Genomic DNA, 14,831 nt, shown 5'->3' with positions numbered 1-14,831 from the left:
TAAAAAAGCTAATGCGGTCTTGGGATGCATTAGGCGAGGTATTTCTAGTAGAGATAAGGAGGTGCTAGTCCCGTTATACAAGGCGTTGGTGAGACCTCATTTGGAGTACTGTGTGCAGTTTTGGTCTCCCATGTTTAAGAAGGATGAATTCAAACTGGAACGGGTACAAAGAAGGGCCACTAGAATGATCCGAGGAATGGAAAGCCTGTCGTATGAAAGGAGACTTGAGGAGCTCGGTTTGTTTTCCTTAACCAAAAGAAGGTTGAGAGGAGATAGGATTGCTCTCTTTAAATATATCAGAGGGATAAATACCAGGGAGGGAGAGGAATTATTTCAGCTCAGTACTAATGTGGACACGAGAACAAATGGATATAAATTGGCAGTCGGGAAGTTTAGGCTTGAAATTAGATGAAGGTTTCTAACCATCAGGGGAGTGAAATTCTGGAACAGCCTACCGAGGGAAACAGTGGGGGCGAAGGACCTCTCTGGCTTTAAGATTAAGCTTGATAAGTTTATGGAGGAAATGGTTTGATAGGATAACATGATTTAGTCAATAGGTCAATAACGTGCGACCACTGGTAATTAGTACCGAGGGTCAATGTTGGGATATTGAAAGTCTTTTTCCGGAGTGTCTGGCTGGAGAGTCTTGCCCGCATGCTCGGGGTTCAGCTGATGGCCATATTTGGGGTCGGGAAGGAATTTTCCTCCAGGCTAGATTGGCAGTGGCCCTGGAGGTTTTTCGCCTTCCTCCGCAGCATGGGGCAGGGGTCGCTTGCTGGAGGATTATCTGCTACTTGAAGTCTTTAAATCAGGATTTGGGGACTTCAACAGCTGAGTCAAGGGAGAGAATTATTTCAGGAGTGGGTGGGTCAGCTTTTGTGGCCTGCATCTTGCAGGAGGTCAGACTAGATGATCATAATGGTCCCTTCTGATCTTAAGTTCTATGATTCTATGATTCTGGAGTACAATTCTGCTATGAAGGACTGTGTCTGCAGCCTCTGCCCACTACTAACACTCACATACCTAACTCCAGGAACCAGCTGTTCCTTCTGCTACAAACCCACTGTGACGCATGGCTAGAGAGGGTTAAAAATCCTGCAAAATAAACAACACTCAAAAGACATGTGGGTAGATAATGTTTGTGTTTTTGTGTATTTACATATGTATGAGCAGGGTCCGACAGTGTAATCAACAGTCCCTGTCTATGCTGTATTCTGGTAATTCAGAGGTTTAAATGAATTGTAAACACAGGATATCTCTGTATTCATCTCTCTTTGAAATGTATAGCAAATAATCTGAGAATGGTGGAGGAACAAGCAAATTGCCTTATGTTAATTCTATAGCTAAGTACCAGTGATGGATCTCCTTCAGAGTCATGCTAATTACCTTTTGAACTCCAACTTGTCAAAAGACAAGAAATTGTATAAAAAGATCCTTGGGTCTTGAGTCTGTCATCTCAGATCTGCTTAGGCTTCATCAGGGGGAGTTTGAGTCACAAGATTAAGGTCCCAGTTATGTTGGTATACCTTGAATATGATATTTGGACATTGGACTATAACCTATGAAATATTTCTAAAAGAACACTTTGCAATTACAAAGTGCACCATCTCTGCTATGAATCTGTACCTAAACGAACTGAATCATGTCTGTATGTATACTGATCTTTTAACCATATTCTCACTCTTATTTTTTAATAAATTTTAGTTTAGTTTAACAAGAATTGGCTGTAGTGTGTATTTGGGTAAGATCTGGAATATTCAATAACCTGGGAGGTAATGTGTCCGATCCTTTGGGATTGGTAGAACCTTTTATTTTATATGATGAAATAAGATTTTCAGAAATCATCATATTTGACTTAGGTACCTGGATGGAGGCCTGAGGCTGGGTCACTTCAAGGGAACAGTGTTGTTTGGACTTGAGTAACCAGTGAGGTAATAAAGAAGCTGTTTTACACTGGCTTGGTAAATCTAAGTACTGGAATATCCACCAGCTTTTGAGAGATTGTCTGCCCCATTCTTTCCAGTTCACCCTAATTGAGTGACCACAGCTGGCTCCCTCCCTAGAACTCCAGTCACACCCACAATGCAAGGAACATGCTTTTCTGAAATGAAAAGTCACTGGCCTACCTTGCATGTAGGCCTCTATTCGCCGAATAAGCTCATAAGACTTTGATCGGTCCAGCAGTGTCCGGATAGCAGGAAGGGGGTCCAGGATGATAGTCTCAGGGTGAGCATCGATATACTCCTGCAGAACAAACACAGAGCAAAGGCTACTGTTAGATTTGCTGGACAGCATAAAAAGCACCAAAGCATGGTGAAATAAATAGGAGAAGGTTAAGGACCCAATCAATCTACAACTCCTCCTCCGAATGAGGTTGGCACTTCGTAAATAGAATTGCAGGGCATGTCTAGACTTTCTCATGATTGGCATTGTAAACTGGAATCCTGTTGAATACAAATATGACGCCAGACAGTGTTTAAGACAGTGATATTCAACTGTGGACTCATCAGCCCTGCAACCTGCTCTGCAGCCACATCAGTTCAGAGCAGAGCCAGTGGCGAAGACTCACAATAGCAGCATTAGGAGAAAAAGGACAGTGCTATTGGGGTCAACCTTGTAATTACACTGATGAGCTTAAACAGCACGTGGGCATCAGTCCACTTCAGAGTGCAGATCAGAACTACATCTGCATTCTTTTACATTAATATTACTGTCCCCTACCTGTACTGAATGCCAACTGAAGAGCTAGATGATAAGGACTGAAAAAAAGTGGCAGGGCCAGGGATGTTGTTACTTCATTGAAACACAATGCAGTTTTCAAAGCAACAGCACTATGTATCCATCTTGCCACCTCCCTAAGCAATGCTCCCCTGCCCGTTAGCTACGAGAACACAGCAACTCCCTCAGTGAGCTTCATATTGGAGCTATTGCAAAAGACCACCCGCAGCAGCGAGTCTCAGAATCTGGGTCGACCGACTCGAGCTTGCAGGGCTTGTGCCAAAGGGCTAAAAATTGCATTGTAGAATTTGGGCTTGGGCTGGAGCCTGGGTTCTGAGACCCTCCCTCCTAGCCAGGTCTCAGAGCCCAGGCTCCAGCCTAAGTTGGGATGCCTACACTGCTATTTTTAGCCCAGCAGTAAGAGCCTGAGTCAGCTGACCTATGCTCTGAGACTCCTTGCCATGTGTTGTTTTTTTGTAGTGAAAAACTCCGAGCACCAAATTCCCATTTCTGACATCATGACCGCTGCCTCCTTACTATGAGGGAAATGTTATATATACCTGACTAGCTCTTGTCAATGTTTACTGCGATCTGAGATGCTCAAGGTATCTCTCTTTCATGCCCACATATGTACATGCATACAAGAGGCCATGCGCCTGCCCACACTGGTTCCATACATTCAAAGTGATTAATGAGAGTGTCTCTCTCTCACCCCGTTCAGAGTTGGACAAGCAATTCCGAGCTAAAATCTGTCTTTATTCTTTAATGAGATTTCCTAATCAGCCTCCATTAACCTCCATTCATTTCTTCACATCTATTTACGTGATGCATGGTAAATGTTTCCATTAATAATTGCTTTAATGAAGTACCTAAACAGGATTTTCTTCAAAGAAAAAAAAATAATACTCCAAATTATGCTCAGGAGTACCACAGGGCAGCACTGAGAGACACACTTCACTGGCTACTGAGATACAGCAAAAGGAATGGAGACATCTGATCCCAACACAGACTTTACTCCCAATTCTAAGCAGGTGAGAGTGAGTTATTTGTTCAACATCAACGAGTCTTTGCTTGCTGCTGAATGAATGCATTTAATTCACTGCTTGCTGCAGACGGATTATTCTTTAGACTTTAAGAGGAGCCAGTGCTGGGTTAGCAGCCCCGTCACATTGCTCGGATCACGCAAATGGATTTCCTTCAGAGCCCCTTGGCACATGCTGTGTGACACCACACACTTCTTACATATTTAATACATCTCTTAGAAATATCATACAAATTGCTCTGAGACGTGTGCATGGCACTGTACAATATTTTACCACCACCTGGAAAGAGAAAGGAGCTGAGCTATCTTCATAGCAAATCACAAACATTCTCATTTAGTCAGCTGCCATGTGCACTATCCTTGTAAACACTGGCCCTGGCTACAAAACTCCTCTCTGCCTCCCCAAATGGAAGCCTGGTTCCATGCCTTTGTTTTGAGTCGATAGCATAAAACATGTAAAGGGGCATTTTTAAGTTATCTCCCGACCACAGTAATCCCAGAGTCTATCTGAGACCCAGGTCCCTTCCTAAACTAGTGCCCTAAGCACTGGCCCATCCTTCCTCTCTAAGATGCCTGTTGGCTGCCTGTATGTGCCATTATGTTCACACACAAGCATACACATTGATTTGAAAAACTGTGAGAAACATTTTAAGGCAACACAAACTATTTTACCTTAATTTAAAAAAACAACCCCTACAAAAAAAACCTTTTCTCTCTCTGCTGAATTCCGGAGCAGCACCAACCAAGAGGGAGACACTGGGCAGTTCTCTAATTTAACAAATAATTTCCCATGTGGTACCATGTCAAATGCTTTACTGAAGTCCAGATTGACTTTTTTAGACAAGAAAACTAAATCTGTTATCTTATCAAAGATAGATATCAAGTTACGCTGGCATTATCTACCTTTAGTGAATCCATGTTGCATTTTATCCCATTTTCTGTTTCTTTCCATGTCTAATTATTCTTTCCTTCAATATTTGTTTTAAAGTCTTACATCTTTTTAAGGTCAGACTAACAGGTCTGTAGTTGTCTGGATCATTTTTTCGCTCCCCTTTCTTAAAGATAGATATGTCATTAGCTATTCTCCAGTCACAAAATGCCACCTCTGATTTGATAGATTTATTAAAAATCCTTGCTACCAGACTTGAGGTTTCAGTTCTTTCAGTATTCTGGGATGGAGATTATCCAGGCACCCTGTCTTGAGCACATTAAACCCTGAGTTTTGCTTCCACCTCAAATGTAGTAATTTCTATTTCTAGACACTCATTTCATTAGACATCCTGCCTTTGCCCCCATGTTGTACATTATCATCCTTTTTGAAAAGTAAGGCAAACTATTCATTTAGTTTTTCGGCCATACCTACATTATCCTTAATCTCTACCCTCACATCCTCGCGGCATAGCAGCCCCATTTTTTCTCTTGTTCTCTTTTGGTTTATATGGCTCAAGAACCTTTTACTATTTGCTTTAATTTCCTTTGCAAGGTCTAACTCAGCTTGACTTTTGACAATTCTCATTTTATCCCTGCACTTTCTAATCATCAAGACTTAGCTTTCTTTGCTGATCAACCCCTTTTTCCATTCCTCATAGGCTCTCTGCATACTCCTAATTCCTTTTTGAGGTGTTTCTTCATCCAGTTAACCTGGAACCTTTCTCCCTACAAGTTTTTTTCCCTTGGATACAAATTTCAGATCGTTTTTGTACCTTTGACTTAAAGCAATTCCAAAACTCCTACACATTTAAGTCCCTGAGCTCTTCAGTTCAGTTGACTAATTCCCTTCACTTCTCAGTCTTCCCGTTTGAACTTTAAAACCTTAGTTACCAACCTGTTGTTGATTAATACTTAGTCCTGCCTTGAGTGCAGGGGACTGGACTAGATGACCTCTCAAAGTCCCTTCCAGTTCTATGATTCTATCCTTCCATTTAATTTAAAATAAATCAGCTTGTGCTCACTCACAATCCAAGGTTATTTTCCATAACCAGCTCCTCTATAACGTCCTCACTACTTATCAACACCAAGTCTAAAATAGCATCACCTCTTGTTGGTACAGTGACCTTTTGATGAAGAAATCTGTTGGTTATCACAAACAGGAATAACTGAGTCCTTCCTAGTTGCATTTGTTCTCCAATCTATATTTGGGAATTTAAAGTCTTCTATAATGACAATTCCTGCTGGTATGTATCTCTCTAATAATATTACACAGATCTCTGTCTATATCCAAATCTGACCCTGGAGGTCTATAGCAAACCCCTCACACCTACTCCAATCGAACCTCTGGAACAATCCATTCTCGGTGATTTTGACCCAAACTGATTCTGTTTGATACATGATATCACTTCTGATTTCTTTACAGTCTTTCTTTATCATTGGATGTACAATGCAACCCCACTACCTTTGCCTCTCTATCTTCCCAGAATAGCCCATGTGTCACTAATCATCAACCCCTTCCACATCCATTTCCCTTTCCTACTGCCCTTTTCACCATATTCTGCCAGGATTCTGCTGTGTAGTCATCATTTCTGGAGCTTAATCTTGGTCCCATTGAAGTCATTGACAAAACTCCCATTGACTACACTGTGAATAGATTCAGAATCCTCAGGGTTTGTCTACACTGCAATTAAAAACCTGTGGCTAGCCCGTGCCAGCTGACTCAGGTTCGCAGGGCTCAGGCTGGGGGGCTGTTTAATTGCACTGTAGACTTCCAGGCTCTGGGACCCTTCCACCTTGCAGGGTCCTAGAGCCCGGGCTCCAGCCCGAGCCCAAACGTCTACACCACAATTAAACAGTCCTGCAGCCCAAGTCCAATTCAGCTGACATGGTCCAGCTGTGGGTGTCTAATTGCAGTGTACATACCTTCTGGCTGTAAGCTCCACAGTGCAGAGACCTTGTTATTTTTCTGACACCTGACAAGCTCCATGCACACTCCTGTTGCACTGTGAAATGATATTCTCTAGCCTAAGCATCAGCAACTTTGCATCTCTGATGGATAGAATATAGAGGGGCAGGAGTGAGTATGTATAAGAAAAGCAAAGACATACCAGTCATCTTCTGATACTAGCAAGAGGGAAAGTATTGTGACAAATGCACCTCTGCATGCTGGTTTTCCCTTGATACAACCACTAGGTTCAAGGATAGTTAATTTCCTATCAAAACCAGAGGAGATAGATTTTAAAATAAAGTCAGAATGCAGGCTAGACAAAGGGGGTCTAATCAAAAAGGTCCCTCTCCCCCCAACCACCCACCTGACATGCTCTACAGATCTGAGAGCCAGCTGTCCAGACTGGCAGAGACGAGGCATCAGAAAGAGTCCTTGAATGGAGTAGAATTCAAAGTGAACACCAGGACTCCATGCCAGTAAGATGATATTTTAAAGCAATTTTACTGCAACAGCAAAAAGCTTGTCCTGAGTGCAACCATCCTCAGCATTTTATGTCTGCTAAAGGAGACTGCGGGGCCTTTCATAAGCCCAAAGGGAGCTGCTAGAAGAGTTTCACAGGAGTTTATTAAAAATAACCAAACTGGATCATGTGTGTCATTAGAGCCATGCTGCAATGGTTTGCAATCTGGTTTGGTGTCAACCGGCTCAATCCTGAAGACAATGGGAGTTTTGTTTAAGGACTTCAGGACCAGGCCCAATAAATTTGTTTCGAAAAAATGAGTTTAGCTCCAGTAACCTCGTTATTTAAACCTAACATTTTGCCTATTGGTCAAAGAGCACCTCAAAGAAGTACAACAGAATCTCCCATCTATTTACCTTCTTTATTTGGAATATTTTTAGCTGTCCCAACCTTGGCTCTGCCCTCCTTCTCCTCCTATCAAACCTCATCTGGCTTGGCATCTTCAGAAGAATTCAACAATACCTTCCAGCAATGTTTTTTCTCTCCGCCCAGCCACAGGAGGATCTCAGACATGTGAAGGCACAGAGCTCTGATCACAGATTGCAAGAGGGAATGGCTCGCAAGAGGGAATGGCTCATTTAACCAAGGGCTTGTCTACACACCCAATGAGACCTTGACAAACAGGGTGTGACTACCCTGCACTAGCTTGCTACAGTTTAACTGTCTGTTTACACCTTGATGATGCACAATAACAGTTCCTTGAGGCGCTTTGAGCCAGTCTGATCAAAGTGCTCTAACAAACTATTAGCGCACATTAGCAGGGTACACATGGACAGTTAGATCTCAGCAGGCTAACGTGGTGTAGGTTCACATCCCAACTTACCCACAGTCTAAATGTACATGTAGACAAGCCTTTAGATGAGTTGACAGTCCTGAGTTTATGTAAATAAAGTAAAGAACAAAAAAAAGACCTCTGTTACCTAACAAGAATCATCATGGCCATGATTTAAGGAAGCATGGTTAGTCACAAAAGCACTTACACATGTGTTTATGTCCTATTGAAGTAAACAGGACGCAAGCACATGCTGAAGAGCTTTTATGAATCTGGATTTACATGGTTAATATACAAACACTGGTAAGGGCAGGCACAATGACCACCACAGAAAAGTAAAAAAAAAAAAGTGGGGGGAGGAGGGGTACCACAAGTGTTCCCATATATTTAGAATGGGAAAAAAAATCTTCATAACTATTTCACCATCTGAATATATAGGAACAGCTATTTAGCGGATGCTGTCCTCTTAATGGGGATCACTGTATGTACGGACAGGGGGACAACTAAGCAGTATATTCTACCATATACTGAAGCAAGGGAGTATCCAGTAAAGAGGTTGAAACTTGATGCGATGAAAGTGGTAAGTCCTTAGAGTTTGAAGGAGCAGCCCTGTCCTCATGCCATGAACTTTGGTTCCCCTGCTTATGAAAAAACGACAAATAAATCTATTCACGATTACCAGTGAGGAGAGTGGAAGAATGCCAGGAGCGCAGGCTACTAACACACGAGCTTCACAAGAGGGAACAGAGGAGGAGATGGGAAAGGAACTAACAAAGGACAGATCACGGCTCCCAACAAATCAAAAGCTTGTGGAGTCCAACTGGTCTCAGCTCATCTACATTCATCTCTACAAAATGACCTTGCACTTTCCTTCTCTGTGCTTTACCAAAAGTTTATTGCCAACTGCAGACTAGCGGCCAGGCGACAATCTGGAGGAGATTTAGGTTTCCCGACAATATTTTGAAAGGGCTCCGTCTCTAGGCTGGAATTCAGCCTGATCCAGACAACGTGCATGTTTTTCTCCTTCCAATCTTTGACAAAACAAAAACAAACAAGAAGAAACAAGGACTTCTGAGCCGATCCTCCTCTGTGTACATTTCAGGCCTGGCATTTAGTTATGCTCTGTACTAAGCTTGCTGCTGGCAGGAGACCAACAAGCAAACTGGAATTCAAAGAGAGACCCACTATTTCCAGTTCTATATCAGAGGGCTCTGGATGAAATGCTTATTCTGGTTCATGTGGGTGGGTGGGAGGAGGGGGAACAGGCAGGCTAGGGTTGCTTGACATCTTATCTGAAAAGGTATCGGGGGAGGATTAGCCACTACAATTCTGTTTTAAAAGACCTGAGGTACAGTGAATTGACACATCCATACCTGTAAATATCAGCTGTTAGATGTGAAGAAATGGCAGATGAGCCATTTACTTCATCTGGAGAACTTTTTGATTTTTACAAAATTATATACATTAACCATGGCAGCAATAATACTTAGTGTTTTCCCATTTTCACGAGCTTTATTCTTCACTACACCCTTGTGAAGTAGATCAGCATTTTACAAAAGGGGGAATGGATGTAAAGAGATGCTTAGTAACTTGTCTAAAGCCACAGAAAAAGTTAACAGCAGACTCAGGACTAAAATACAAGGAGTTCCTGGCTCCCTGCCTTATGCTCAGACTCTCTTCCTCTGATGTACTTCCTTCAGTCTTCACACTCACACACTTTGTTTTTGCTTTTTAAGGAGACACAATCAACCTTAACATTTGGATTGTTTTTTTAAACATACTGTGATTATAAGGAATATCTGAGATAACTAGAAACTCAAAGAAAAAATATATTCCTCTGTGGTTTTCTAGTTCACTGTGCATTGGACAGCAACCTTGTGAGTAATCAGTTTCATTGTTTTTCCCAGAATAGCAAGTCAAGGCAAGATTTGTAAAAGATATTTTAGGTGCCTGCCTAAAGATGCAGTTAAGAACCTATTGAAATTTTCAAAAATGTAGGTGCCAAATTCTCATTGGATCTGCATCTTCAGGCACTTAAATACATAAGTGCCGAGTTTCTAATCTTCCAGGGGGATGCTCCGCCCAGGTCTCTCCTGAGCACGCTGCGCCCTCACTCCCTCCCACCCCCAGTGCCTCCTGACACAGTGAAACAGCTGTTTTACAGCGGGCAGTAGGTGCTGGGAGGGAGGGAGAGGTGCTGATTGGTGCAGTGCCTATGCTTAAATATCTTCAAAAATCTGGTGCTCGGTGCCTAATCCTACAAACACTTATGCATGTGAGATACTCATGCACATACGTGTTCGCAAGATTGACCCCTTAGTTAATTTCACCTGTGTGTGTGGGGGGGGGTGTCTTTCACATACGACGTGAGAGAGAAAATGGGAATAAATGTCTGTAAAACCACAAACGTTGGTAGGTGGACTCAGAAGCAGGTGTAGTATTTTAAACTATTTTTAGCTCAACTTTTTAAAAAATTACTAGAGACTACAAATTGGTTGTTTCCCTCTAATTCCTCAATAACTCTTATTTTCCGGTGTTACACAAAAGCCAAGACAGAAGATCACTTTTGCCTTTCAAAGAGTTTGCTGCCTTGCAACTTTGAAGGCACAGGCTGGAGATTGGGAGTGTGCAGAAGAGTGATGGGTTGGTATGTAAAGAAGGGATACATTTCATCCTGCCCATCCATTGGCAGAGAAAGCCACTGGCATTATCACCCAAAGGAAGTCCCAAAACTGCGTTCCACTACAAGTGAGGACTTCTGATTAAAGCAACTGCTCCAGCAGGAACAGAAGTCTGAAAAACACAAGAAAATTTTCTAGCTAGGTCCCATTGTCTAGGAATATAGGGAAACAAGGGCACCAGCTGCTCCTGGCAAAGTTTAGGTGAGAGGATTCAGAAGGAGAGACAGTAGAAACTATAAAAACCAAACCGGAAGTAAAGTTTATACTCTTAAAATGCTCACGAATAACAGAAACCTGCATGTAGGGAGAGGAGGTGATTTAGCTTTTCACAAGGCTGATCTAACAGAATCTGCTAACAAAAAGCAGCTCTGGATGACAAATTAAACAAGCCTGTGGATCTTCCACCACATGCACTATTGTCTTGAATCTGTCAAACTAGAATGGAGTTCCAGTGAAAAAATTTGCCCAAGTCCCTGTATAGTCAAGACAGGCATCTGGTCAGTATTCTCTTCTAATCAGAACATAATGAGGTTTCCCTAGTCACAGCCTTTTACACATGACAAAACAGACACACTGGTTTGTCAGAGTCATAAACTTTGCTTGGAACATAGGAGCAGGGGTGGCCATCTCACTAAGAGAACGTGAGGATTTTTTGCTAGCAAAAAACATTCACTGGAGCATCGGCATTTAAATTGTAGTGGCATTCAGAGAGCCTATGTATTCTCAGCCTGACCTGGTAGGGGTGCTTGGTTTCTCTCTCTTGCTCCCGGCTTCCATCAGTCAGACGGGAACCACAATGGACTGTGGACAATTCTGATCAGACAACACTCCCTCCACATTAGATCAATCTCTGAAGCAGACCTGAAATGGTCCTACTCTGTCTAGAAAAAACTCTAGGGCCTAAAATTACTCCAGATGCAGTGTCTTGCTCCTTTAACTCCTCTGATGAGGCACTATGGTAGCAGGACCAGGCATCCTGGAACTGCTCTCCCCAATAAGTAATTCAATAGTAACCCACCAAAACGTAGGGCCTCTGAGGTCAGCTGAACAGTTTTTAGCTCTCACTCTCATCTTTGCCCTAAAACTTGAATGCAACGTTAATCAGGAGTGACGACTCACTAGTGATCTCTACCCTCCCAGAATGAAGGAACTGATACAAAGCCTAGTCAATGGAAAGGACTTCCGTGCCCAAGATGTTCACTTCCACTGATGTCACTGGACCCTGGATAAGGTCCCTTTTTCAGGATGGGTAGAGATCATTAGGTAGTCATCCCTCATCACTAACACACTGGAGGGCAATTGGCAGCAGGGGCCCCATCTGCACAGCACACCTTTACAGACTCAAACGAGGCAGGCAGAAGTCTAGCTGTGACACAGGGCCAGAAAGGGTTACACTACTAGCAGGCGTATTGACCCAGATTCAACCTTTAAAGACATATGTAGATAATGATTGTGGGGTTTTTGTGTGTTTACACATATATTGTTAGGGGTTGACAATGAAACCAAACAGTTCCTGTCTATCCATGTATTATGTTAATTCAGAGATCAAAAGAAGATGTTAACATTTAAATGAACTGTGACTGTAGCAAAATCACTGTCTTAATTTCTCTTTGAAGTATATAGCAAACTACCTGTAAATGGTGGGAGATAGGCAATTGCTTTATGTTAATCCATGTAGCTAATTACCAGTAATGGTTAGGAAATAGGTTACTTCAAAAACACCCAAGGAACACCTGCTGACAAGAGGCTATCATAGCATGCCGGTGATCAATATAAAGAAATCTTGGGCCTTGATCCTTTCATCTCACATCTGCTTACGCTTCATCATGGGAAGTTTAAGTAACATGCCTGAGGTGTCCAGTTCCATTCTGGATCACTCTGATATTAAATATTTGAACATTAGACTATAACCTAATGAACTAATTCTGGAAAAGACTTTTTGCAATTCTAAAGCTCACCATCTCTACTATGAACTGACCTAAGAACTCTAGTCATGTCTTTATGTATAATGATTTTTTAACCAATACTCTTTTTAAATAAATTTTAGTTTAGTTAATAACTGTCTGTAAGCGTGCATTTGGGTATAATCTAAAATATTTATTATCTGGGGGGTAATGTGTCTGATCCTTTTGAACTGGTAGAACTTTTATACGATAAACAAGATTTTCATTCATCTTCAGCATATTTGCCTTGGCCCTCTGGGTGGGAGCTCAACACTGGGTTGCTTTAAGGAAACTGTATTTTTGACTTCTGGGTAACCAGTAAGGTGTTGTAGAAGCTGTTTTGTTGCTGGGTTGGTAAATCTAGGTATTAAAATAACCACCAGTTTTGAGGGATTGTCTGCCCATTCTTTGCAGTTTGCCCTAATTAAAGCAATCTCAGCACGCTCCCGCTGGGATCCCGGTCACACCATCTCTCAGGTGTAGGAAATCTGTAGGAGAACACATCTAGCAGATGTGGAAAGTCAGTTGTCGGGGTCTTTTTCTTCAGCTACAAGCCCCTCAGAGGCAGGCGAATAGTCCTCACCATTTTCAGTCAGTATAAATGGTCATGTTTTAAGAGGAGAAGTGAGAGCACACCTTAGAGGTAGTCCGAGGGAAAGGCAGAGGGGTTTCCAAGTCCATCAGCAGTGTGTACCCACTGGGCTGGAGTAGTTTATCACTGGGACCACAGACACACCTAGTGTGGTAAACCAAAGGTTGGCCCTTTCTCTTTTCAGAGATAAGGGTGTTGATGCTATAAGCTTTTCAAGAGCCGTAACAAATCTAGACTATCCAATTTCTTCTCATAACACCATAAAGGATGCACTGTTCTCCAGTTCATTGTATCCAGTTTGTTAGAACAGCAGTAACAGTTTCTACCCTGAAAATTATATTCAAGAGCAGGACAACTGGCTAGCTGGGACATATATATATCAAGCACTGCAAACACCTGACTGACTGGTCTGCTCAGGACCATCAGAGTTTCTTCCCCCATTTTACTGAACAAAAAGGGAATGTAACTAGTTCCCATTTTGAATGCAATAGCGAGGAGGTCACAAATACTACAATCACGTATGCTCAGTCATATACACTCAAATAGCTCAGCTGTGGGGTTCATCAGTGTACATATTTAAATTTGTTCATTGATTTCTTTTTAAATTGACTCTCTCGATAAACTGACTCTTAAGAGTTATTACTCCCTGGGAACATAATTCTCTGTCCATTTTCAATGGCTTGCAATAGATTTTGAGATATTTATCACTCTGCTTCCCTCCTATGCTCCCTCCCCTAAACTCTCCTCTGTCTCTGTGAGGACATGAGAGCACTTTCTCTAAACAGTCTCTCTGGCATGCTATTCAGCGCTGGCAGCACTATCCTCTGCCCTGCCAAGCATTGTGTATGTATTTTAATACAGTGAGCAGCATACAAATGGTGCCATCAGCCATGGAGAGATCTTCCTACATGCAAGTGACAAGAGGGTGTGTCTAAGTCAGCAATATTTACTTATTGCTTACTTATTTCACATTCCAGACGTTCCTGTGCCTGGTTTATAAAGGGATGGACTATCATTCAGAACTTTGCTAAGATGCATTTCCACCCTCTGTATCTCATTCACCAGAAAAAAACAAACCACCCTGACTTGGATTTTTTTTTTTATTAATAGAACCACAAGCAGGAAGCAGCACAGTCCAGTGGATACAATATTAGACAAGAAGTCAGGAAACAAGCTGATCCTGGCTCTGCTAACTTATTTGCTCACAGGCACGTCACATCACTTCTCTGTGCCTCAGTTTCTACATCTGAGAAGTGCTTTAAGTTCAATTAATCAAAAGCATTTCAGTATTACTATTGTAACTTGCCTCTATGAGCCCATTCCAGTCAGAGCTACTGCAAACTCATAGTAGAGTTATCGTCAGAGATGAGGGAAAGAACCACGCACATCCCCTTATAATAAACTATTCAACTTAGATTTTATATAGATTGTCTATAGATCTCAAAGTGCTTTACAAAAGAGGTCTGTATCCTTATTCCCATTTTACAGATGTGAAACGAGGCACGGGGAGGGAAGCGATTAAAGGATTAGAAAACATGCCTTATAATGACAGACTCAAGGAGGTCAATCTGTTTAGTTCAACCCAGAGAAGGATAAGGAGTGACTTGATCAGAGTCTATAAATGTACCTACCTGGGAAACAGAAATTTGATAACAGACAGTTCTTCAATTCAACAGAAAAAAAAA

The 14,831-nt window shown here is 42.0% G+C and overlaps 1 protein-coding gene across 1 annotated transcript in view; it reads right to left on the bottom strand.

The window, feature by feature from the left end:
* Positions 1–14,831, bottom strand: part of ITPK1 (inositol-tetrakisphosphate 1-kinase) — a 237,867-nt gene that overhangs the window by 83,519 nt on the left and 139,517 nt on the right. The window contains exon 4 of the mRNA XM_039535795.1: positions 2,127–2,244. Within this exon, the coding sequence (XP_039391729.1) occupies positions 2,127–2,244 (118 nt within the window). The remainder of the gene's footprint in view (positions 1–2,126; positions 2,245–14,831) is intronic.

This window comes from Mauremys reevesii, linkage group 4, assembly GCF_016161935.1.
Source record: "Mauremys reevesii isolate NIE-2019 linkage group 4, ASM1616193v1, whole genome shotgun sequence".
Classification (NCBI taxonomy): domain Eukaryota; kingdom Metazoa; phylum Chordata; order Testudines; family Geoemydidae; genus Mauremys; species Mauremys reevesii.
Note: the sequence above shows the minus strand (reverse complement) of the source record. Positions and strands in the feature narration are given on the sequence as shown.